General features: G+C 43.3%; 1 protein-coding gene across 3 annotated transcripts in view; it reads right to left on the bottom strand.

Annotated features, from left to right (window-relative positions):
* Positions 1–10,303: 10,303 nt before the first annotated feature.
* The window catches only part of Rsu1 (Ras suppressor protein 1), a 182,449-nt gene continuing 165,365 nt past the window's right edge, over positions 10,304–27,387 (bottom strand). For all 3 annotated transcript variants that reach the window (XM_048809054.1, XM_015483408.2, XM_048809053.1), the window contains one exon: positions 10,304–12,761. In XM_048809054.1, the coding sequence (XP_048665011.1) occupies positions 12,625–12,761 (137 nt within the window). In that variant the 3' untranslated portion in view covers positions 10,304–12,624. The remainder of the gene's footprint in view (positions 12,762–27,387) is intronic.

Genomic DNA, 27,387 nt, shown 5'->3' with positions numbered 1-27,387 from the left:
AAAAAACGATCAAGTTGGTTCACTGTGATCTCTTACAGATGCTTTGTTCACGGTTAGGTGTACAATTCTTAATTTCCAACTAAGCTGTCTGAAAACCAAATTAAATGCTTGTGCTTTCTTTTTCAATGCTTACCATTAATATTTTTTAAGGCGAAAAATGAAAAAAAAAAAGTTTCAGCATCTCCGACAGTGTGTTCCATGAGTTTCCTGGTGGGAGGTGATAAAGGCATTTTTTTTAACTGACTAAAAATGGTTAGCCACAACACCATGAAAATATCTCAGAATGCTTTAAAATGAAAAAAAAAAAAAACTGTGACATGGAAATAGCAATTGCGAGGGGGTCCCGGGATTGCTGGTAGCTTTGAATGGCTGATTTTATTCTTCCCTGGACCTCCCTCATGATTTCCACACCAATTTCCATCAACTTCAAAAAGCCTAGTGTCCTGAGGATCAGAGGGGAAAAAATACGGGACCATTTGTTATTTTGGACACAGATGATTCCAACTGAGGGAGGGCATTAAAATGTTTCAAGACACACAGCCCTTTGAAACACAGCAATGGATTCTCATCTATAACAGACTCTTGGGAAATGTGAATCCCTCCCTCCAGTGCAGAACCCTTTTGTCCCTCTGCAGGTTTCAGAGCACGCTCCCTGGGCACCTTTTTAAGTAGTGGAATTTAGCCAGAGCCTCTACGGGCGCTTAACAACTAGTTGCACCACACACAGATCTCAGCATCAAATTATGGTAGACAACACCGTTCTAGAAACTTCCACCATTTAAAACTTTTCTGTTGCAAATAGGGTGGAAGTCCACTGCTTTGCCATACACTCCTGGAAGGAGGAGGGTTGACCTTGTCCTTGTAAAGTGCGGTGCGTCCCTTCAGAGGAGGATTTCAGTTGATATGGCTGGAATCCAAAGTGACATTGACCTAATTTGCATGCCGGAAGCGGAGGTGTGAAGGAGACCTAAGTCTTTTTAACTATTAGTTCAAAGAACACTGAAGGGAAATGGGAATCCCACGGTTCTGGTTGTTAATGAGGTAGTCAGGTGGCATAACCAAATTACTGATATGCAGATTCTTCATGACAATCTCTACTGCCCTGGCTTTTCCCCTTGTTCTAGTAATTCTAGGCTTTTGGGGTCCATGAAGCAAGGCCTTTCCCTGGAACATCCATCTGGACACTCTTTATTTTTCCTGTATTCAAGCTCCTCCTTGCTTAGGGATTGCTGCTTTGCACTTGAAGGAGACTGGAGTTGCTGATGGCTGGAAGAGAGAGCAGAGAGGAACAGGGACCAGGTGCCTCTGTGCCTTGCAGCTAAGTTTAATGTTCAACCCATCCTGGGAGAACGAAAAGCAGCAGTTAACAGAGATATGTGAACCTACGGCTTAGCAGGGCTAACCTACCCTGGATGGTTGACATTTGGGGAAAATGACATACGAAGTAGCCAGGCACATTTTAGAGACCAGGTAAAAGGAGAGACGGCTCCCTCCCTCTTTCTTCTGCCTCACTGTCAGTTTGGGAGGGAGATCTAGTCTCAAATGCACAGTCTGGCCCAGCTGGTGGTTATCTCTGTTGAGTGGGTCCAGATGGATTTTTAAGTCAATTGTAGTTCTCTGCTTCAGTCCTTAAAAGGTGTTGAAAACTCCCCGAATGTGGTGATGCATGCCTGTAATCCCAGTGGCTTGGGAGGCTGAGGCAGGAGGATAGCGAGTTCAAAGCCAGCCTCAGCAACTTAGCGAGGCCCTGTCTCTCAGTGAAACATTAAAAATGTCTGGGGATGCTGTTCAGTGGTTAGGAACCCCAGGGCTCAATTCCTGGTACCGCCCCCCCCCCAAAAAAAAATGGTGTAGAAAATTATCACTTCCATTCCCTGGACCTTGATTTTATTTGACCTTTCTCAAGATTTTTTTGAACAAAAGAATGCTCATCTTTGGATGAGCTCTTACTCTATTTTTCTCAAATAACTAATGAAGGGAGTCGATTCTGTTTTTTTTTTTTTTTTTTAGGTTGTGTGTCTGTCCCCTCTAATAAACCCATGATATTATCCAAATAAGTATCTTGTCACAGCACATTCATTCCAAGTTCCAGGGATTCCATCCTGTGGGCCTCCAGTCAACTTGGTTCCATCCCAGGGGTTTCCACCAGGCCTGGTGGTGGGGCTGAGTGTTTTGCACAATGGCAAAGTAAGCACTATACCATGTTCTTGAGCCAATGACACTTAGCTTTGGAAATCCTAATCATTCCTCCAGATCACATCCAATCATTCCTCCTAAATCACTGAAATCCTCATAAAAGAGAAAAAAAGATGCAGATGCTACTTCCCCACTTTTTTTGATAAGGAGCCCGAGAGGCAGGTATCCTGGTGAGTCTATGAAATCCCACGGATGGACCACATTAGAATCCATCTTGTTGGTGTGCTTGGTATTTTATTTAAATGATCCATGACTTGTGCCTGGATGTCCAGAGTCTTTGTCTTCATCCTGTCATTAATTTGCTGAGTGGCTCCTTCAAGATTCTCTGACACCTGTTTTTCATGTTATGAGCATTGTTTAAGAAAAAAGTAAATGTGGACAAGATGATGAAAGCATTTTACTTCTCAAAGGTTTGATTAAACTAAATCGGCTGAGGAGGAAACAAATCTATCTATTCGTCGCCATATATAACGGCATAAGTTGCTAACTATATGCAAGGAAGCATTTCTTGGGAAAATGTGAAAAATGTAAATGTGGTAAGAACTCTTTTATAATTGCATACATATGATCTCTATAACGTTGGTGATCTCTGTTCTCTTAGAGTCAGAAATCATAAGGGAAATAAATCAATGAGCTGCTGGGAGGGCTGGGTGGGTGCCCTTGAAGAGGAAAGTGGCACAATAAAAACTGTAAAAGAAATGTCATTAACTGAGTCAGTGTGACGATTTGGTGTCTCACTTTGGTATCATTGGATAGCTCTGATTTTATGACAGTTTGCTATGTATTGATGCAAGGGTGAATATAACTTGTGCCCAATATACTTCATGGTGAAATTCAGAGCAAATTTATTTATTTTTCATTAGTGTCAAAACTAAGATTACGTGACACCTTCCCAGTTCTCAGTTTCCTGAAGACTTTTTCAATGAGGACCCACCACTGCTGTGGAGTAAGATGGTGGCCCCGTTGCCACCTCAGGTGGTTCAATAAGCACTGGAATGGCAGGCCTTGGTAGGCACACAGCCACGTGGCCTGAGAAAGCTCACCATTCTGGTGCTCCTTTGCAAGGCCATCTGACATATCTCTGATCCACCTCTCCAAAGTGGCCCTTTACATATATCTACACGAGAACTAAAATCATTAAAGTATCCTGTGCTTTAATCCTTCAATGGATTCCCTTTGGCTTTGTAATAAAATTTGAACTCCATAATGTGGCTGAGGAAGCCTGTGTTTGACCTCTTCCTGGCTGGAGGAAGTACCAAGCCCTTATTTGGTTCAAGGGCTTCAGGTTGATCCTTTGCGTCCTGTCTGGTAACTTCCACCTTCCTTCAGATGAAACATTATTATCTCAGAGATTTTCAGGGATGTCCCAGCCTCATTTGGTCCCTCTTGTTATTCTGTCTTATAGCACCAAGTTCTTCCCTTTCAAAGGATTACCAAACTTGTACCTACATGATTATCTGTGTGACTATTAGTTTATGGGTGGTTTCCTCCATTAGACTAGGCTTTCCATTCTACGAGGGCCGTGATGGTGCCTGTTTCATTTAAAATTGTCTGCTCTATAATTAGGATAGTGTCTTTCTGTAATAAGTGCTCAATAAACAGCTATTTAAAAATTGTTTTAGAGAAATCATTAGCATTTAAAAAATTAAAGTTGTATTTAGTTACTTATTTTAAACATTTCATACAAGTAGGTGGTTTTTTAAAAAGGGTACACAGTGAACAGTAAGTCCCACTTTCAACTCCTTGGGGTTACCCTTGCTACGTCGCTTACGTGAGATAATCTGTGAACATATAAGCACATTTAAACATATTTAACAAATATCCTTTTGATGAATGAATTAATGAGTCACACCTATTATTACAAATCTATCATAAAAGTTTTTCAGGCAACTAGATGAGAGCTTTCCATTCTGTTCATAACTTTATAAATTACATCTTTCCTAGGCAACAAAAATTGGCCAAATTATATTGTTATATTGTGTGCATGTACAAATGTATAATAACAAATTCCATCACTATGTATAACTATCGTACACCAACAAAAATAATTTTTAAAATATATAATTTAGCTAGCTCAGGATTAAAAAAAAAAAAACAACTTCTTGTATTGATTAATTTTGTCTTTGTAGCTCCAGATCAGAAAAAAAAACATAAATGCAGAGGGTCACCCTAGACCTATAAAAGACACAATATCTTTTATTTATTTGTATGTGGTGCTGAGGATGGAACCCAGGGCCTCCCATGTGCTAGGTGAGCTCTCTACCGCTGAGCCACAATACCAGCCCCCCAAATAAAAATTCTTTAATGACATAAGCAAAAAGTCTGTCTTTCCTCAGAAGATGCAATTCCATTCTTAGACCTTGCTGTAGCAATAGCAGTGCGTGATTCCTGTTTAGGGATCGTTTGATTCCTATTAATTGGGGAGCTATGTTCACACTAGGAATGGGATAGGGCATCTCTCTAAGGCCCTCCCGGCTCACAGGCTGGATCTGAGGAAGCTGGTCACACACAGCTCTGAGCACACCAACCATGGAACAATGGAAGCTGCAGATACCTCTGGTCTGCTCTGGCCCTTGGGTTCTCTCCATAGCGTCAATGGCTGCTGACCACGTGTTATGTTATGTGGTCTGCTTGAGGCTGATCCTAGGTGCTGTATGGATTTCCTAGGGGCATTGTGACAAATCACCTCTGATGTGGTGGCTTAAATCAGCAGAACCTTATTCTCTCGTAGCTTTGGAGGTGAGAAATACATGATCTAGGCCTCAGCAAGACCCTGTTCCTTCCCAAGGCTCTATGGAGAGAGCTTTCCTGGCCTTTCCAGCTTCTGATGTAGCTGGCAATCCTTACCATCCCCAGCCTTGCCGCTGCATGAGTCTAGTCTCATCGTCACACGGCTGCCTCTCTTGTGTCATCACAGTCCTCTTATAAGGACAATAATCATTGTATTTAGGGTCCACCCAATACAAACTCATTTTAACTTAACCAGCACTTCAGCAAAGACTGTTGAAAAATAAGGTCATATTCAGAAGTTAAAGATGAGCTTGAAACTTTCGGGGTGGGGGGGCACTATTCAATCCAGAACAGTGCCCCAGGTGGAAGACTTGTGACCAAGGAGAACCAAAGCTGGTACCCGGTTTGAACAAGGATGCCTCCCTTGGCAGCTTCTTCCAGTCAGCAGACCCCGGCCTCTTCATCTGTGCAGCCTCCACACACCTGTCATTTCAACAATGAACTTGCAGACTGATCTTTTTAGATCCAGTGTCATCTTTAATGCCTTCCACTGCAATCCCTCTCATTACTGATCCCAACCAACACTGCCAATAAAACCACACCACACCAGAGCTGCCGAGTGGCTAGACAATCTTGAATCTAAGACCCAGTCTCCAGGCAGAGCCTTCCTTAAGGAAAACCTTGGTCTTGCTGCTGCGTTGTGCATGATAATTAAAGTGGCTCTTTGTTAAAATCAAAATATAGCAAGCAGCCCACACAAGCAGCGGGACTGTCGCCTGGTGTGGCAGACATATTTTGGGTGGTACTCTGGAGAAATTATGAATGGATTGTGCTGCTTCCCTACTTCCAGCTTCTAGTGACTGGTACAGCTTCCCCCTGGGACAGCAACAAGGTGGTTTTGCAGAGGACACTTTTGCACAGAAAACACCCTTTTCAGTGTGCTGAGCAGGAGCTGCTTCAAGAAGAGACAAGACTGGTCTTGGGATTTTGGAAAGTCAGATGCCCTCCAGGGTGGGTGTGGTGGGTGGGCACATTTTCAGGCTGAGGGAACAAGTATTCTCAGCCAGGTAACTGATGGCTTGCTCCATTCTCAGAGCAGAACTGGCATGTTTTCTAAGTGGCTGGTGATGAGCGACTCTAATTCAAGGTCTTTTCTGATAACACTTCATTCTTACCTGACCCTGAGTCCTTAATTCACTCCCAATTCTTGCATCTGCAAACCTATTAGATGTATTTCCTGACTTGTTGGAAAGTCTCCAAACATCCCATTGTAAGATGTGGCCTCTACATTTCTGAAATGGGTGTAAATGCTTAGGGTAAATGGCAATAAGACATTAGAAATAGCTAGTGGAAGGAGCATTCATTCATGCAGTATTATCTGGCTATCTACTATGTTTAGGCACTGTACTTGTTATGAGGATGCCAGGATGGATAAGGTGGGGTCTCTCCTCCAACTCTGAGCCCACTAAAATCAAAGTCCCAGGTGTTCTGATCATGCCAGGTGCAAATTGCTGGAAAAGGGAACCCAAAGCCACTCTTTCCAATTTTTTTTTTTTTTGTGTGCTGGGATTGAACCCAGGGCTTTGTGCATGCAAGGCAAGCACTCGACCAACTGAGCTATGTCGCCAGCCTCCAAGGCTACTTTCCACCTGTTTCAGGAGGCACTGCTCTTTGGGTGGGCGAAATCCCTTTTAGAACAAAATATTCCCTTAATGGGATATCGTGGAAGTGCTGCATTTGGGGATGAGATTGGAAAACAGCAATTTGTTCTCAATTTGTTCTTATCTGCTTTGGTTACCTTTTACCCAACAGGGAGATGCTGTCACCTGACCAAGCATGGGGAACAGAGACACTAGAAATCAAAAGTCCAGCCTTCTAGAGATGAGATAATGCTTCATTCATGAACCTGACTTTCAGCATGCATTGACTTAAATGTGTTAATAAAACAAACAAAAGAAGAAACTCCAATATAAGAACTGATGGCAGGGGAACTGATATCCTTTGCTTGAGAGTCAAAGGAAACTTGTTTTCCATCCTTGTTCTGCTATTTGATAGCTGTGCACCTTGGGGAAGTTCCTTAATTTCTCAGAGGTCAAATTTCCTACCAAATGAGAATGATCCTTAAGTGAGAATAAGATGAAAGAAAACAAAGTCCCTGTTATAAGGAAGGCCCTCAGTAAATAAATGCCATTAGTAATAGAGATTAAGGGGAAATTTTAGTAATAAAAAATTACCAAATTCTATTATATACAAAATCAGCATGAGATAGGAGGTAATACCACAACATATTTATATGCAGTATTATTAAAACATGGTCTTTCTAAAGAACACAAGGGTCTCCTAAAAATGTTATTGATGGGAAGGAAAATCAATCATATGTATGAACGTGTATGTGCATAAAACATAGGGATGCACATACCATACATATATACTATGTCTATAACATAGTATATATAGTATGACTTTATATTATAGATGGAGAGATTTACATATGAATGATTCATACCTAATTAGAGGTCACAGAATATCCAGGTAGAACAGAGACTTTTAAACTTCCAGTCCTGTTGCCTTTGAACATCACTCTGGAGAAGTGAATTTTGGTGAGGAATCTCCAGGTTTTTTTGAAACTAATTCCCATGGACACAGGTCCTTCCTCTAAAACTCATAGCCAGCGAGTGGGGTCAGGGCCCTTTGGGTTCCAGCCTTACCAAAGTAATTGTTGGTTGTTTGAGGAAGGCTGTCATCAAGCGAAGTATGATGGGATCTTTGCACAGGAAACCAAAAATTAGGTAAAGGTTCATTTGAACTTTACAGGGTTGAATAAACTTTCACCTGTAATAATATTCAGGATCATTTTTTTTTTTTTTTGCCTAAAGGAAAATTTGGTTTTGATAAAGTGGACCCAGTCACCAAGTAGAAAGCCCTAAAATGATGTCTAATCATTTCCCCCTTCTTTCTTCCTTAAGGTTAACTTGACATTATTCAACTAGCAATGGTTCTTAATTCAATTAGACACACATTACGAAGTCCTCACTATAGACCGGGCACTATTCTGTTGATGGGGTTTAATAGCTAATAAAATAAACAGCAGTTTTTCTATGAAGGTCCAGATGGTCAATTTATTTTTTTATTTTTATTTTTGGTTTTGTGGGTCATACAGTGGCTGTGACAACCAATCAGCTGTGCTGTCACAGCACAAAAGCAGCCACAGACAAGATGTAAATGGGAATGGCTGTGTACCAATAAAACTTTATTTATAAGAACAGGCACAGGCAGAATCTGGCCTGGGGTTCAAGTTTGCTGATTCTTTTTCTTAGGAAGCCTACAATCTAGGAAATGAGGGCACCTGCCTTACAATTTACAGCAGGTTAACCAGGGTACTGAGGTGACTTTTTAATAAAGATCTGAACTTGATGAGGGAGTTATATTTGGGAGAATATTATAGAACTAAATAGTCAACAAATCTGTTAGCCAACAGAGAGATGCCTGAATGGGGAAGAGCCTGAGGCCAGGATGGCTGACACAAAACGAGTGGAAAAGTAGTAGGAGGTGAAGGAAGAGAACCATGGCCTATAGGACTCTAGATCATGGTGATCTGGGCTTTTACTCTGAGCCCAAGGAAATAAGGAGATGCCCCTGGAAGATTCTGAGCAGGTGTCCTGATCTGTTACAGGCATTTATAGGATCACTGCACTGAACAGGGCCAATAAGGGCAAGTGTGAAAGTAGGTTCCCCATTGAAGGACACTGCAATAATCCAGGTGAGAAGTGATGGTGACCTGGACCAAGGCTGGATAAGATGGCGAGAGTTTTTCAGTTATGCTCCGATCATGAAGGTAAAGCCTAGGGGATTTTTTTACAGGGTAGATGTAGCACATTATGATTGTGACGCTTTGTTAGAAATTTAGCTTCACAATGCAATACAAGAAAAAGCATTAAATACATGGTCTTTGGAAGGAAGTATTAAGCACAAAGAGTTTTCACAGTTTTAGCAATTAATATTGATACAATGATTCAATCAGCCCAGTTCTCTCTGGATTCATATTATTTTTATCTGTATCTATTCCAATTTATTAAAATGTAGTTTCACCTATGCAAAGTGGTATCCAAGTAACTAACTTCTATTCCAAAGAGTGCAAAGAGTGAATCTGGTGTGACTCTAGGCTAGGCAGGGTATTTCCCAATGGGGGTTGGGCAGGTTCTTAGTGTAATACCTGGTGAGCAAATGACTATGGTCAAGCAGCCATGGATGCCACAGCTTCTTTTCAGAGATCCAAAATACACATTAAGATGGTAAATCTCTGAGCAATGTTGCAGAAAGTAAACAATAACTAGAAAAATTTCTAACTATGAACATCTTTCTTTAACACCAACCTTCCACTTTTTCTACTTGTTCCTCTTTTAGCTGAAAAAGAAAAAAAATAAATAAATAGAATCATGATAAACAGAACACATAACTTCTAGAAAATAAACACCTTTCTCCTAGATCTAAGAAACATTATAAAATTTATTGTCAAATAACCTGCCCTATCTATATCATGGGTTCTTGTGAAAACCCAATGTGATTACGTGCACATTTGCGCACCATCCTTAGTGAGATATCCAGCCATATGGGCAAGACCAGGGCTTTACATAAAATGAACCCCTGAGAAAGATGCTTTAGTCAAGGGATAAAACATATCCCCAGGTTCCACACAGACTCTGAGCATTGGAATAGAGGGTACTGTTGTAATTTAGTCCTGCAATGTCCTCAAAGGTCCATGGGTTAAAGGGTTGGTTACTCGACTGTGGTGCTTTTGGAAGTTGTTGGAACCTTCAGGAGGTGGGGCACAGTGGGAAAAACTTAGGTCACTGAAGTCATGTCCTTGAAGGGGGATATGGGACCCTGACACCTTCCGTCTGTTTCCTGGCTGCCCTGGGGTGAACAGTTGTCCTCTGTCTGATACATGATCTTACCACAATGTATGGAGCTCCCAAAGGCCCCAAAGCAAGAGACTAACTTATGATAGACTGAAATATCTAAAACTCTGAGCCAAAATAAAACTTTCCTCCTTTTAAGTTGATTATCTCAGGTCTTTTGCCTGAGTGATGGATAGCTTACACAGGTAACTTTAATGATTATATGACACTCATGGCCAGAACATCTGATATCACTCTTATACTCAGAAGGGCAGATTATCTTTATTAAAAGACCACTTTTTAAACTGTGCATTTTTTGTTAATCCAGATATCAAGTAACCAAAAAAAAGAGTATAAAAGATGTAGGAACACATTTCAGTAACAAAAGAAAAGAGCCAACTTGACATTTTATATTATACTTTGAATTCAAATATCTCGTCTTATTTTCTGAATAACATAAGACACCATAATATACCAACTTCGTTTTGAAAAAATATGTATTTAATGTTTCAGATTACAAAAGTGCACATGCTCATTACAGAAAATTTAAAGTACAGGATATGCATGAAAAAGAAAATAAAGTCTTAGTCCACCATGTACAGATAATTGGTCAGCCTTAAAACTGTGTTCTGTTTCCATTTAATATTTTTATGTGCACATATTTTAAATACACAATTTTCTTTTTACACAGCTGGGGCTATCCTTATGTAGTTAGTTTTTAAAATCTTTTTTTTCCTACTTAACCAGAGGACATAATTATCTCCCTTTGCCCCTAGATATTATTCATTTTTCTGTCTGCATGGAAATCTATCATGGATTTGCTTCATTGATTAAATCATTCTTAAATTGGTGGGCATCTGCCTCCCCCCCCCCCACACACACTTTCATTGTACATACAATGCTATAAGGACAATTCTCAAACACAGCTCTTCGAGTGCATCTGACAGTCTCCTCAGGATAAATTCTTAGAAATAAGAATTCTGGGTCCAAGTACACAATTTTAAGGTTTTTCTACTTGTTATCAAGCTACTACCACTGTGCTGGAGATAAATCTATACCATAGCCATGTATAAGAATGTTTATCTAGCATACCGACTTAAAGAATATTTGCACATTTCTTATTGTTGCACGTTGCTTGTTTTTCTTTGATTTGTATTTTTTAATTACTAGTGAAGCTCTGCTTGTTTTATTTTCCTTTATGTTTCTTGTGATATTTCTTCCCTGTGAACTTACGTGGATTGCCCATATTTCTATCTAGAGCATTCATCTTTTGAAAAATAAAATTACTTACAAGCCGTAAATATTACATTTTTACTAATACTTTGTTGCCAATTCAATTTTCAGCCAGGTTGTTTCAACCAACAACAGTACAGACATTGTTCTTCCTTCTGCAATTTCATAAACTATAAAATCAATTTAAAATATTTTGGCTGAGGCAAACATGGCACCTATAAAAATTACATCAACTCTGCTCCCAGGCAGGTGATGGCACCTGTGGATTTCCTTTCCCACAGCAAAAGTTCTATCCGGAAGTTATCCAGAAGCAAGAAGATGAATTGCTAAGTCCCTTGAAATGGAAAGTGCCTATTGGAGGAATTCAGGACTTTTTGTTTTGCTTTGATTCTGGCTTTTTACAAGTCCTAGTGGTCTTGCTTCTGGGAATTCAAGGGGATGATAGGAGATGAGTAGCTGAGAAGGGTGAGTCCTTCTCCCACAATTCATTACCCACCTATTGTGGAGAGGCATTCAGGAGTTGGCCGCCCTTTTGAGAGCACAAGACTCCTGCTTGGATTGATTTTCATTTCTATACCTACTACATCCTGTGGAGAAGAAGGAAAGCCTGCCTATGACAGATGTTAAACAATTAGTTGTTTAATGACTCTGCCACTCCAGTTTCCATACTGGGTGTGGTGTAGATTGTGCACATTTATACAACTTCTTTGGCATCAGAGTCTCCGAAAAGAATGCTTTGATATGAGCAGATTTTCAGCAGCCATGAAAAACATACTTGAGTTTTTTTCTTCTCTCCTTTTCACAGCTCTTGTCTACCAGTCACCGAAAGAATGCTGCTTTCCAAAATCCTTTGGCAGAAACTCCTAGAGATTTGTTTTTCTGCTCCTGCCTAATTTAGCAACAGTCTTCAAAGAAGATAAAAAAAAAAAAACATTGACAAACTGATAGGAGAAGAAACTCTGATTTCATTTTGCTTTTCTTTCATGGAAAGTTCAGTGGATCATCTATGACCAATCATCGGGATAAGATAGTTCAGGGGGAGAAAAGGTAAACAAAAATGTGTACACCCTAACATCAAATTGTTCTTTATTCTAGTTGAGAAACAACAAGTGATATTACAAATTCAAGATTTTATGAAAATCATTTGAAAGTTAAATGAATGTAATAGCTTGGTGGTGAAGGAAGACTCTGAATGAGACAAAATAAAGAGTTAGGTGAATTAAAAGGAAAGAGTGAAAAGTGTTAACCGTGACAATTAAATGGTTACATGATTTTAATTATTCTTTTAATAATAAGCCACCCCAAGATGTCTATTCAAGGACCTTGAGTCTGTGCCTAGTATGGAATTTGCAGTTGAATTAAAGCTTTGCTTCCTGCCTTTGGTGATTTTAAGGAAATAAATGGAAATTGGTTTAAGACCTTACAAAAATCTACCACCTACCAAAAGAACGTAAAAGGTAAGGTGGTGAGCCCTAGAAACAGAGAGTGAAAAGTTGTTGTTTTTTTTTAAAAAAAGCCACACACGCATTACAGTTATTTGTGAGACAGAGCAAGAGAGACAGAAGAGTTAAGAGGCCAGGAGCCCAGCTTGTGCCAACTCCTCATTTGTTCTTGGCTGCCAGGGGTTTCCGGCTGATCTTTTTTGATTTGTCATTATTCTTCTTCGGGGGTTCTGGGTTTGCCTGCATGTGTCTGCCGTAGAGGCTGAAAAGAGAAAGGGAGGAAACCGTGAGACATAGTTCACCAATGTCAATTTCTATTGGTCGAGCTTTCAAAATAGATTAATCTCCAGAAACATCCAGGTAGCCAAAGGAAACCAAAAGATCACCTGCTTTTTCTGGGCCATACACAATACTCTATTGAAGGATTCACAACTGTCGGACCCACGTGAGCATGAGCCCATGGAGCCCGTGCTGTGACGTCCAACCATGGACAAGCCTCCTGTAATTTTGCAGGGCTCATGGACTGTGAGAGCAGGTGATGCTCAGCCAGTTCCAAAGGCTGCAAGTGCATAAGTCGACAATGACAAAAGTCAGGTAGAACTGAAGAGACAGAGTGTCCGCTTCATGAAAAGTGAGCATCATGCTTGGCCTAAAAGCCCAGGGGCTGGCTAATGTGACTAAGAGCAATGGTGTCCACGTCTACTCTGGCTGCTCACGCGTGATTGATAGTGAGGGGATGGCTACCGCACATCAATGCCACATTAATAAGTACTGCTGATTAAATGTTGACAAAGTGCCCTACGATGACAGTGGATGGCATTCACTGCGGAGCGGCAGGCTCTGTGGCTGAGAGGATTTCACTGAACAGCAGATAGTAATTAATCTATAATTTATGAGTAATTCTGATTAAACTAAATTAAAAGCCACCCTAAAATAAATACAGCTGAACTTTAGCTCTCCTTATTGATATCCCTGTGTCTCCCAGAAAGCCCTCCAGGCTCTCAGCCCTCTCAGTTCCTCCAGAGGTGGGGCGGGGGGTTGACATGGCTGCCACTGCCACTGCCACTGCCTTGGACTTACAGAGGAGTGCTGGCACAGGTGACGCTGGTTCTAGTGCCCACTCAAGGAATCTCACCCATTCTGGATGCTGCGTTTTCTGGCCACATAGTGTAACACTATTAGCAATGTACTGGTGCTTTTGATGACCTTGGCATATGGCTGACAGGATAAGGGGAGACGGACACATGAATTTTCCAGCTGACTGTGTGGATAGGGAAAGGAGGGTCACCATGGTTGGCAAGCCCTGCTGGATTCTGTCTTTTCCAGAGTCTTCCAAGTGTGTCTCCTTAAAAGTGCTGGGGATGTGGCTCAGAGGCAGAGCGCTTGCCTGGCATGGGTGAGGCCCTGGCTTGATCCCAGAACGACAAAAAAAAAAAAAAAAAAAAAAAAAAAAAAAAAAAAAAAANTGTTTAGCACTTAAAAAAAAAAAAAAAAAAAAAAAAAAACACAAAAAACAAAAAACTACTTGTTGGTTTCACCAACAGTGGTGATGCAGAGAGGTCTCTGCTCTCACAGTGTAGAGTTGGGAGTTGGCATCAGGGGGCCCTGTGAGCCAGAGGTGGCACACCCAGCCAGGAGTGGGGGAGGGCATCTCCTGTGTCAAGAAGGTACCACATGGCTAGACAGGTAGCATAGGAACCTCCAAATGGGTTTTCAAGCTCTATGGCAATTAGGAGCTTAGAGAGCTTTGTACTAATGTTCTGGAGATATAGCAGGCCCATCCTGTCCATCCTGGCAGTATCTGCTCTGCAGCCACAGGGGCCACTTCCTTCCCAAGAGAACCTGCTGTCTTGGAAAGCACATCTTTAGAACTACAGATGCAGCCCTCCTCCACCACATTTAATACACAGTGACAGATCCCGGGGAGACCAAGCCATGAACACCCGGGGGCTGTGACTCCCAGGTAAAGAACCTCTGGTTTAGATGGAGAAGAATTATTAGAAAGTTCAACCTTACTTCCGATGCTGTCCCCAATTCCCAGTGCTATGTCCTAGTCCTTGAAACTGGCGAATATGTGAACCTACAGGCAAAGGGATTCGGCAGGTGCAATGAAGTTAGGGATCCTGAGAGGGGAAGGGCATCTGCACTATCTGGGTAGGCACAACCTGTGCCTCTCCTTCCCAGAATCTCTCCCAGGCCCATCAAACAGCTAGAAGAGAACCTGAGCCCAATCAGAGCCATCCATTATAGTTGCCATCTCAGTTGACACACTCTGGAACATACTTCTCCTTTGAATAGTCCTTGTCCTTCTTCTCCTAAAGATGCTACTATCTGCATGCTTGGAGCTTAATCCTGTAGCGTGACAACCCCTGGAGGCCTCTGGTCTTGAAGTCCTCCCACCGGCACAAGCAAAGGTCTCAGCTGTTCTGTGGGTTCGTTCACACAGGCGCCTACGGACTCGGTATCTTCAGCTACACAGCTTTCTACAGGCTCATATCTCTTTCCTGTTTCCCAACCCCGTATCCCACAAAGGAAAAAGAAATAGACATGTTCTTACTCAGACAACATGGAACCTTAAGAATTATAAAAATCTACAGACACATAAGATCTGAGCGCATGCACATGGAAACCCAGAAACACTTGTGGGTGCTAGGAGAGTAGTATCAGCAACAATATGAGGTCACAGGAGGGAGATCTGCCAGGGGCCTGCTCTGTGTCATGCCCTGAGAGACGTAAGAGCCACAGTGGGCAAGGAGGGCTTCCTTCCTCCCACCAGGGGCAGGAGGTGCTTAGCTGGCCCTGGGAGTAGGGACCCAAGGAAGCCATTTCAAAAAGGAGGGCACAAGTTGCTGGCTAACCATCAGTGGCTCTGTCCCTTTTAAGGAGGGAACTGGCATGTTAATGACATTTCAGTTCCTGGCTTTTCTATTCAGATCCCACTGTGTGTGCCTGGACTTCTGGGGCTACCTAGCAAGTCACTACAAAGGGCCAGGCAGGAGACCACAGCCTCACAGGTTCAAATCTGAGTTTTGACGCTCACAAGCTGTTGGTTCTGAGCAAATGATCAGCGCCTTTCCCCTCCCCTTTGTCACCTCAAGTTTCCTCCTCTGTCAAGTAAGGATGTTATTTTTCTCACGGGGCAGCTGTGGTGGCTCAATCACCCGACACCGACACCATGGTAAGTCAGTTGGAAGTGACCAGTGAATGCTTTTGAAATACAGGACTGATGTAGGGTTGGTTATATGGAGAGTGATCAAATAAAGATAATTAGGTGACTGCCTCATTTCTTTAGGGCTATTTCCTATGAAAAAAATAACACAGTATTTTCTATCAACATTAAATCCCCCAACATATCTAGAAGAAAGGTTTTAATCCCCTTTGAATCAAGCAACTAAGGCTGAGTTAAATGCATCGCCCCACTTCCTTGATGAGTCATCCCGGGGCTGGATGGAGCTGCTGTCTGCTGAGCGGTCTTTCAACTCCTCAGGCTGTGTGGGCAGAGGAGTCGGCCTTTCCCAGGCAGCTTTCCCACGTGGAGATGGGGCTGGTGCGGGGCTTGACAACAGGCACCTCTGGCTCCAGAGGCTCCATTCTGGCTCTAACCAGTTAGGAGACACAAGGCCTCGATTTTGGCAATGGGTTTGGTATGTAACTTTGGTAGGTAAGTGTGGTACCCAGATCTATGGCCTCCAGAGATGGCCACCTCCTCTTCCCTGACACTTGGGAATGTCTTACTTTACATGGATGTGAGCAGGGAAGATGGTCCTGGATCATGTGGTGGGCCCAATGCCATCAAAAGACGTCCTCAAAAAGAAAGAGGTGGGAGGGCCAGTTAGATTTGGAGAGGACACACTGCTGGCTCTGAAGAGAGAGGACAGGGCTATGAGTCAAGGAACACAGGTGACCTGGAAAAGCAAGGAACCGCATTCTTCCCACAAGCCTCAGGAAGGATGTATGGCTACAACAACATGGATTCCAGGCTTCTGATATCCACAACTACATTTTTTTTTCAGCCAGTAAGCACATAAGTTCATAGTAATTTGTTACAGTAGCAACAGGGAACTGACATGGTAAATGAACCTCGGTGGCCCTGCCAGGCAGCGGATCTGTGAGGAATCTGCTTCATTTCATCAGGAAAAGAAAAGCAGCTCACTGAGGAGAAAAAAAAAAATCAAAGAACCAAGTTTTAGGAAGGGCAAGGTTTTCCCCCTAAGAAAAAGTGGGGTGCCATGCCTATAAGAAGAAGTGAAAACAGGCTAACTGTCCCCTCTTTACCACAGGTAGAAAGAAGGGTCCCTGCCCACATTGTCTGAAGGTAACGCTGCAGGCCCACACTCTGATTGCACCTGGATTTAATTTATGGAGGTAAATGAGTGACATGGAGAGGTCAGTACTATTTTTTCTTTTCTTTTTCGTACCAGGGATTGAACCCAGGGGCACTTAATCACGGAGCCACATTCCCAGACGTTTGCATATTTTATTTAGAGACAGGGTCTCACTAAGTTGCTTAGGTTCTTGCTAAATTGCTGAGGCTGGCTTTGATCTTGAGATCCTCCTGCCTCAGCCTCCTGAGCCTCTGGGATTACAGGTGTGTGCTATCACACCCAGGAAGGTGAGCACTATTGAAAGCAATTTTACTACTTGGATCTCCAGAGAGGAGGGTGCCTGCCGTGTCACACAAGCCACATGGGGAAGCAGCAAATGAGTGAGAAGGCAAAGAAGCAAAGGAGAGAGGATGGCCCAGAGTCCAAGGCCAGCCCATCAGGCAAGTTTGGGCCAGTTGAGAATTAGTTCAAATACTTTTGGTAGACTGCAGATTATCAGAGTGGTCTTCTGTCATCTAGTACCTAGCCCTAGAGTGATTTAGGGCAGGGGGAATTCGAGCCCGGAGTATGAGCTGGGTGAAGATAGCTGGGGATATGGGTTCTGCATATGAAAGGTGCTCATAGACAACTTGTTTGCTACTCTAGGAACTAGCTGGCCCTGAGGGGAGGTCTCTCTTGGATGTAAAAGCCTCACAAAATACAGACAATAAAAACATGATTAAGACAGCTCACAACCTTCCGGATGGGTTTTGTCTTCCTGATCATAGAATGTCCTCCTGTCCTGATGCACACTGCACCTTTGAGCCTTGGCAGGTGTAGCCTCTCTAGTTTGCTTGTTCCCACTTTCTGTCCCTAAGTAAACCCTAACCACAACTCAGTCCCTGGCACGTCCCAGAGAGGATTTTCTCCTCTGTCTGCTCTGCTTGGGTGACACCTATCCTGCCAAGTAGGAGTCCACAGTGCCTGGCCCTGGGGATTCTTGGAGAACTGTCCCAGTGTCACACCCATCCCTTTATCTAGTACCCTGCTCGGTCCTGAAGAACATGTGAACTTGGGAATGTCACCGTCTGAAGTCCTCCTCTGTAAAATGAAGATGAAATCCCTCAGCTACGTCAGGGAGCTTGGGAACAGATGAAATGAGACATGGAAACAGTCTTGTCCACGTGGGCTTAACATAATGGATGTTCCAAAAAGCAGTTACTGCCCTTAACCTCTTACGAAGTTCTCTGACTCACGTGACCTGAATGGTTCCTCCCACTTCACACATGCTATTGCCACAGAGTGTGGCCTGAGACCTGCATTTGACCATGTGCTTTTGGAGTGGATCGCCCCTTGGAAGGGCTCCAGTGGGGCACTGCCGCCTGGCTGTGTCACCTCTGGAGTGTTGACAGGGAGCCTGGCTCAAGCTTGTTCATGAAGCTGCAGCCCCTGGTGGGCAACATGATCAACCCAGAAAGTGGAGTGACCCTTCTGCTCAGACAAAATCTTCTCTGCCCTGAAATGTGAGGTTTGTAGAGGATAATTGGGAGATGATTGGGAGAGGAAAAAACTAACAAGGAGCACTTTGAAGTGACAGAAAAGGATCCATTACTCTTAGGAGTCTGATGAACAGGCTTCTGTCGCCAGAGACAATTTCAAAGGTGAGATGCCCGGCAGAAGCTTTCAGCTGGGGAGATGAGCAAACCATCCCTGCTCAGCTCACAAGGGCTCTCCATTTTTGACTGTGAAGGACAAGGGCGAAATGGGAGTGGGCCCTGTTCAGAGCCGCCAACTGAAGAATTGCTGCTGGAGAACCATTAGGAAATGATTTCTGCAGACTGCCTGGGTCACAGGCTGGTCGCTTTAGAGGTGTTATTACAGTAACCTGAAGACCGGCCACTTTTAAGTCCCATGCAACTGACCACTACTGCCTGGTGATATCAAAAATTGCACAGCACAAAGTTTCAGACCACGATAAATGGAATCAATTTTGCAACAAATATATTTATTAAGCAGTACAATGTGTGTGACTTTCCATTATTGACACGTGAGTTTTGTCTAATAGGGGCACCTTCAGTTTTAGAAAAATGCATGAGCTTTGTTACCCCAGTTGGATGTGAGGGTCTCCTGCTAACCACCACATGTCTTGACCGCTGCAGCAACGAAGACCCCCCCAGACCTTCCCACTCCTTCTTGACAATTTCCTGTGTTGGCTACAACGACCTGTCCTGGTTCTTATTATCTATCTGGAGACCTCTTCAGACCTTATGTCTCTGCTTTTATCTCTTTGTATCCTCTTCCCAGAAAGACCATTTCATTTTATAACTCCAGTGATTATCTCCAGGCAGCAATCCCCCGAGTCACCATCCTCTTCAGCCCATTTCAGACTCGATATCAAACTCAGCAAAGCAGATGAGAGTCCCCCACTTCCAAATCCACAGGCCTGACCCTCTGCATCTCTAGACCTTTGGGATCAAATGTTGATGCCACCTTGAAATAGACCTCTTTCATGGGTTGCCACATTATTTGAATTTGACAGAATTTCCTCTGCAGTGAAAATTCTCAGCCTGGGACCATGGAACTGTGTGAAACTCCAGGCAAAGCTGAATATGTAGTTTTCATCAGTTTTTCAAAAGGTTCATAACTCAGTGGGTTAATTAGCCACTTTATGGTACTTAAGTTGATCCTGATTTCTATCATCTTCTGACTTTATTCATTTTTTTCTTCTATCCTAATAAAGGCTCTTGTCACATGGCCCTTAGGTGATAACAATGGTTCCCTTCTTGGTCTCCCTGATGCTATGAATGAGATACCTCGCCTCCTCCAATGTGTCCTCTACGCAGCTGACAGAACAACCTCTCCCAGGTGTACCCATGTGCACCCACTGCCCCCTGAATTGAATGCATGGTACCAGTCACCAGGCACCATAGCACCATAGCCCATGCCCCTTCAGCTCTCCCTGCGCACAAACAAACAAGAGTCATGTTTGGCTGGACTTGAGGCGGCAGCAGGAGCATAGGAAAGATGGATCCAGTCAGTTCCACCACCTATTAGCTGAGTAGCCTTAAGTCCTATGTCTTTCTAGAATCTCTATCTTAACAGGAAACGGAGGTCACATGCACACTGTCTCCCATGCAGGTACACGGGCAACAAGAATGGCATGGGCTCATTAGAGTGTTTAAAAAAATAAAAAAGTGCTAGATCTGAGGCCTGGGATTAGTGTTTCCTGCTAGTCAACACTCCCTGAGGTCTCTGGTTTTATTTTATTTTATTTTATTTTATTTTTTTTAAAAGAGAGAGAGAATTTTAATATTTATTTTTTTTAGTTCTCAGCGGACACAACATCTTTGTATGTGGTGCTGAGGATCGAACCCGGGCCGCACGCATGCCAGGCGAGCGCGCTACCGCTTGAGCCACATCCCCAGCCCTCTGGTTTTATTTTGTTTTTGTGTTTTAGCTGATCTGTGTCATCACTGTCTGGAAAGCTTGCCTGGGTCCTTTTCTACAATTCATATCTCATTAATATTTGAGGCTTTTCCCAACTTCCTCTATCCCCCATCTCTAATTCTGCCTTCAGGAAGTACAGTGGGATTTATCGGGATCTCACCATTAAGTTCTTGAGGATACATAAAGTGACTCCTACCCTGGGCTCAGTATTTCAAAACATTATCAAAAATCACTGATAATCATAACAGCTCAGTCAGGGAGGTCCTGTTACTATTCTTCCTTCTCAAAGGACACTGACAGCTGGTGACTTCAGGACTGGGTCAAACCCAGGCAATTACTCTAAAGTTCAAACTGTCTTATCATGCATCTTTCTGGATTTCCCAGCCACCATCTTCTCCAGAGTGGGGATTGCAGGCCTCACTTCTTTTGTGTTCCGTGTACTGAAGGCACGGTTCGAAACACATTGTGTGTGATGTAAATATTGTATTTCAGAATGCCAGGTATATGAGAGGTACAATATGCTGTTCTGAAGTCATTTGCTCATGTCATATGCCTCCCTACTGTTGTTATGGGTGTTTCCATGGAAAGTCCTCAGGCAGACCAAGAAAAGAACCAGCTTTCAAATCTAAGTAGATGGCTAGCAAAAATAATGGAGAGAAATAATTTTGCTTATAATCTGTAATCTTATGGTGGGAGGCTAAATTTAAAATCTCCACAAATAAATCTGTGGACAAAGTGTGAACTTAGATTATTAATAAGCATTTGCAATATCTTTATTTATGCTATCTAGCAGCTATGAAGGGCTGGTGACAGAACCTTAACACATAAATTGCTGAGTCTTAAAGAATAAAAAAGTACAGTTATCCTATTCCTATGAGAAGTCTCATTAATTCAAAAGGCAATATATATATTTTTTGGGTGGTGGTGGTGAGGGTGGGGTAAGATCAGACCTCTGAAAGATGGTTCCATGCAATTCACTAGTGGCAGTGGGGGGTCACAATCTTCTCAATTATAATGCTCACTGTTCTCTGTCCCCAACACACAGGGTAAAGAGAAAGTACAAACATACATGTGCAAGCAGCATCTACATAAATAGCCAAAAGGAATGTGTGGTTGGCTGAACACAGATATCAAGCTCTATAAAAACACAATATAAACTATAAGGCAGATTTAGAAACACCCCATGTATTGCACACTTGCTATCTGCCCCACTGGAGGGGAGAAATGAGGATTCTGGCAGAGCAAAACTAACAATATCATGCACAAAAGATGCTCATTAAACTTTATCATCCTGTCTACTCTAATGATGCTTTTACTTAATAAAAATTCCCCGAGCAGTTGCAAGGATATTAGGCAAGGTCTTTGGTTATGTATCAGAGGTCCAAGCTATCACAGTAAGCATGCAGTTCAGGAGGTGTGTTCCCTGGGGAAGGACCAAATACAGCTTCCACAGAATACATGCAGGGAAAAATCAATAACTGCAACTTGCTTCCCTGCTTAAGCATTTAAGAAAATAGGTAATCCTTTTAAATTAAACTGCAAAGTGCTAAATGTTGCAATTTCCAGAATAAACTCAAAGGCAAAAGGAAACAAGTCCAAGGGCACGGGGAGGTTTCCCAAACAAGCTGCCTCCCTAGTAGACTTCACGCTGCACTGAAGAGTGAATTTTTTTTTTTTTTAATGAAAAGAAAGAATGCCTTTAGTGCGTGGTGTCTGTAGAGATTAAAAAGAGACACCCAACTGTAAATGTCTGTATGCTTGGAATATACGCAGAGAAACACCAAACTAGGCATGAGTTTGAGGAAGGGAAAACAAGGAATTATTTTTATGTGGGCAATTTACCCCTTTCAAAAGTTATTCTTAAAAATCCCTACTATGAAAGTCCACTAACTTGAATAAGCTCTCAAAAGCTAAACAGTAAATTTTCTAATAGACCTCTTAACAGGCTCAGCTGGATGTGAACACTATATTATCACAAATTATGGTGATATTTTGTCCATATTTTATAACCCACTTTAAACGTCATGTCCTGCAAAGTCAGGATTGGCCGAAGAGATCACTACAATCAGGGCAGGAGACAGGCACATGGAAAACCTGAAGCTAGGGGACGTAAGATTGCCCTCTCTGTGTTCAATGATAAAATCAACACAAAGTGCATCAAAGCAGAAACAGAACAAGTCACCCAAAATAACAGCAGCATCACTCCCAGGCCAGCAGGCCTGATGTAACCAAACCAAGGGTACTGACAAAGCCAGAGAGAGAACACATCCATCAGAAGAGCATCAGTGGGCGACCGAAACAGAGGGCCAAAGGCAGGCAGTGGACACACATGCACCCTGCAGAGAAAGGCAGGCTCTGAGTTCTGTGCATGCCCTGGCAAGAGGACATCTCCACAAGGAAGTAGAGACTCCAAGCAGGGTACCACTTGTACCCTGCAAATACTACCCCACACTGGTGTGGCCCAGCCTCTGGCCAGCTTTTCCACCCTCTTCCACACTTTCCTCCCTGCTCCCCAACCCAGGACTGCACCCACTTCTGAAGTTGGTCTTTGCTCTTTCCTGATGCCTGGAATGCTCTTCTGGAGCTAGGGTGCATTCCTATCCCCTCTTCAAGGTGAGGAGACAGGCACAGACACCTTACATACCTTCCACAAGATACAGCACTTTGACCCCAGAGCCTGGGTATGCTGCTCTGGGACTGCTGTCACTGGACTCGTGGCTCAGCCGTAGCCTTTGCAACTGGTTCAGACCTAAGCATGTGGCCCATGAGGGCCAAGGACAGAGACAGCCTCAGGAGCTTAGCTCAGAGGCCGTTCTTTCCTGTTTTACCTGAACTAGGAATGACAGGAGCCTAGATCTGCTGGCACCCCACTTGGCATGGTGTGAAGAAAGTCTGCCCAGAAGAGAAATCAGCATAGACTTAGGAAGAACTGAAAGATGGAGGCAGACTAGACCCCATGACACCATCTGGAACCTTCTATCATGACATGGCCAAAGTCTACTATATCACTGGATTAGTCTTAGTATAAAACCATCAGGCCACACCCTCTCCTTCTTAGGATTTGTGTTCCTTGCCATCAGAGGAAGGCTGAGTCCTAATTATCACTCTGGTCTTCTTCAAAGGTGAATTCTGCAGTGAGGTCTTCTCTGCCCACACTATCTCTGACAAGCATCGATTTCCTTCCCACTTCACATCACAATGGTTATTTTGTTTGATTACTGTTGTTCTTTGCTTCCCCTAATAGAAGATTAGTTCCTAGATAGCAAGAGCCTTGTATGTCTTGTTGGATGTCCTCGGTGCCTGACATGATATGGGCTCACTGTCGTGTTTGCTGACTGAATGGATGAGAGTGTGCATTCTTGCAGCAACTGAATGAGTCCCAGCTGTATCAGAAGTGCCTCTGGAACAAGGACTATGTCTAAATCATTTTTGTTTCTCCTGTTCCAGTGCCTGACATACAACAGTCACCCAATAAATAGGGACTGACCAAAGGACTGATCTCTTAGCCAAGGAACTTTTCCTGATGTCCTCAGAAACAGAATAAGTCACTCAAAATATCCATCAGTGTGTATCCATCAGCTTCCCATTGAGAGCTGTCTACTGAAAGGACGTGTCCTATGCAGGCCATGGCAAGTGGCCTGGCCTTTGGGGTGCTATCTTCTGTCATGGAATTCTGTGTCCTATACCAGTCTCTCATGTGCTTTCCTCAGCACGCCACAGGGTTTAAGACTGAAAGGTAAACGGCAAAATGGGGCCAGCATTCAACACACCACCACTCTGCACTGTGTGGCCACTTGGGAGCCCAGGCTTTGTCCCTGGGTGGAGATTCTCTTTCACAGTACTGGGAACAGGGGTTTCCACTGAATTCCTTTATGGTACAATGGCCTTTTACTGAATCTTAATCATATCTAACGTTAATAAGAACTAATTTAAGATAGTAGTTGTCTATGAATGAGAACTTAGTTAAATGAACATTTTTAGCACCCCTGGGTTTAATTCCCAGTACCATCCAAAAAAATAAAAAATAAAAAGAAAATATTTTTATTAGAGTCTTTTTTGGCACACGCAATACCTTCAAGAACAAACAGCTCAGGGGTATTCCTGACTATTAAAGTCATGGAGCTAGCAGTCCTAACAGATAAACTTGTGTAGTGTTCGCTAGACATGAGCGTTGTACACAGGAAGCATCTACAGCATTTTCTATATATTATCTCATTTAAGCCTCGAGCAATACTATATGATTGAAACCACAGGGGTCCACATTTGTCCTGAGGCTCTGATGTAAATGCTACTACAATACAGATGGGTGTCACAAAACTGGAATACTAGTTTTGAAAAGAGAAGCATGGTGGTCGAAGCGGACAGCATTCCTTTGCTCCTCCTCCTTCTCTTCGTGGCTAACAGCATGGACTCTGCTCTGGGTGGTGTCCCTCCCTTTCAGTTTTTCTCCATCCAGGTGACTTCCTGACTTGACCTTAGCAGGTGACACACACCAATTCAACAGAAAGCAGAGTTGAGAACACTGAATTGGGATGCACAGGTTTTGGCATGAGCCCACTAACTGAGCGATCTGTTTCCCCAAACAGAATATGGGGTCTTTGCATTTACGCTGGGGTGCTAACCATCTAGGGTGAGTGCTGCCACATGTCCCTTAGTGGACATGGATATGGCGCTTGATGGTGCACTCCACTGGACTGTGCCCACAACCCACTGAGACAGAGGGCTATGGCCAGGGTTTCTGCATGGTCAGCGTTGGGCATCTGAATGGAACTTATATATGTCACCTCTGAATCCCGTGGAGCACTTCAGCTATATGAACTCACTTAACCCTTACCCACATCACATTAAATGAAACTTTACAGGGCTGGCGTCCCTGAGGTCCCTTCTCTGCTTTGGTAGAACGTGGCATGATGCCTTAGATTTCAGACGACACTATAGTGTTTTTCCCTTCTGCCACTGTCCAAGGACTTTAGGTGACGTGAATCACTTTCCATGTAGAAACACAGCAAAGATCAAAATAAAAAAACAAACAAACAAAACAACAACAACAACAGCCTTAAGGATCCACAGCAGAAAGCATCCAGCTCCCCACCACTCTCTTATCCACGAGGCTTTCGGCAGGTGGAGCTCAGGAAAAAGCAGTGGCAGGCACCTGGCGCCTTTGGCCATTTCCCTGACAAAGCTGAGCACCCTCCCTCAGCCATGCTCTTTATGAGTGGCCCACGCTCTCCCTGAAACATGGCATTGTGCTTTTCTTACACGCAAGATCCCAATCTTTGGATTGCTGGCCAGTGATGGAAAGAGGGCAGCAGTAGAGAAGGAGCCCAGGTTTTGGTGGGCAAGGGGACCCATGGGTGTGCAGAAAGAAACAGCAGTATTTGGGGACAAGTTAATAATGGAAAAGCCATCCCTGACAGTTCCATAGGAGAAAAGTCTTTGGATTCCACCCTCCTTTCAGTTTTTACTTTCATATTTTGAGCTTGATGAAAAAAAAAAAATATCCCCCAAAGGAATAGTGGGTTTAAAGTCTAGAAAACCTTGGGGGAAAAAAAAGTCTAAAAAATATTTTTAGCCTGGATATACTAGGCAGGTTTCATATTTGCCATCTACTTCCTCCTAGTTTTTTACATCAATTTTTTTTTTTGGGGGGGCAGGTATCAGGGATTGAACTTGGGGGCACTCAACCACTGAGACACATCCCCAGCCCTCTTTTTTTTAAACTCAAGAGACAAGGTCTCACTGAGTTGCTTAGTGCCTCGCTTTTGCTGAGGCTGGCTTTGAACTCACCATCCTCCTGTCTCAGCCTCCCTAGTGTCTGGGATAACAAGCACTTGGCTAAATCAGATGTTTTGAGAGTCTCAGAGAAATTAACTGCAAGTGCAAAACGGTTAACAACTACGACGTCTGTAATTGAGGCTGGATGGTATTGTAAGATCTGTGAGAGGAATCCAGGCACCAACAACCAACCCGGTGGTGGTGGTGGGAATGCTGGGCTGCATGGGGCGAGGATCCACCTCTCTGGGCTCAGCTTTCCTGGTTGGATGCCCCCAGTAGGCAAACTGTGGCTGTGGGTGGGGAAGGAAGAGCTAAGTCTTGTCACAACAGCTCCCTTCATCCAAGAATCTTGTGTTTCATTGAAGAATCTCACCCACAAAACACCCCTGAAAGGTGTTAGAACATTCTAAATGCAGATGGTGAAAGAGAGGTGGAAGTAAAAGTGCGAGGTGGGGTTGCCAGAGGAGCAGGGGATCTGGGAAGCTCCTCCCCAGCCTGATCTGACGGCATCCTGGCTGGAGGATCCCAAAGGGAAAGGCCTTCCCACGTCAACAGATCTTGACCATGACCTGGGACAGCAGCCCCCAGGAGATCTGACAGGAGGAGGGGCTGAGGAAGGTCAGCAGAGTAGACCGCAGGTGACTGCAGAAGGAGAATTACAACCAGGCTTTTCCAAAGGCGGGAACAAGGTGCCTAGCATAGAGTACAGGGGCATGGAATCCACTGTTTACACCAGGGCTCCCGGCAGTTTTAAAATCTCAATCTTGGTTGAGGTCTTTTTTCCTGTAAAACTCAGGAATTCAAACCTTAATGAAGGTGAGATCCAAAGCTCAATTTTCTATGTGGTCTTCATTGTTATTTTGGCTACTGTTGACCTGTTCCCAAATACCACTTGTTTTCTTTCTCTACTACAAGGCAGTTCTCAGGCACTGGACTCTTGGTGTTCCTTTTCTTGGCTCGTGTGTCCCAAATCACTGAGGGCTGCCATCTTTACCTCTGGCTAAGACTGACAGGGAGCCCTCTCTTAGTGAGACACTTTGAGCTGACTTTTAAAATACAGAAAGAACAAGAAGCAAGGCTTGTGTGATTGTGAATACTGGCTTAAAGTTGAGGCTCTGGGCAGACTTACTACCCAGTTCACTTGGAGAGGAGAGAGGGGAAGAGACAAGAAATATAAGAATTTTCCTTTATGTCGAGCACCTGTGTAGAAGTTAACACACAGAAGACTGTTAGAAATTATTTTGAAATGCATCTAAAATTCTTGGCAGCTGGGAATCTTGGACAAGTTACCTTAGAGTTCTTTTTCATTTGTAAGATAGGATTGTGATAACAGTACACATCTTATATGGTTGTTGTGAGGAT

Source organism: Marmota marmota, unplaced genomic scaffold, assembly GCF_001458135.2.
Source record: "Marmota marmota marmota unplaced genomic scaffold, marMar, whole genome shotgun sequence".
NCBI lineage: Eukaryota > Metazoa > Chordata > Mammalia > Rodentia > Sciuridae > Marmota > Marmota marmota.
Note: the sequence above shows the minus strand (reverse complement) of the source record. Positions and strands in the feature narration are given on the sequence as shown.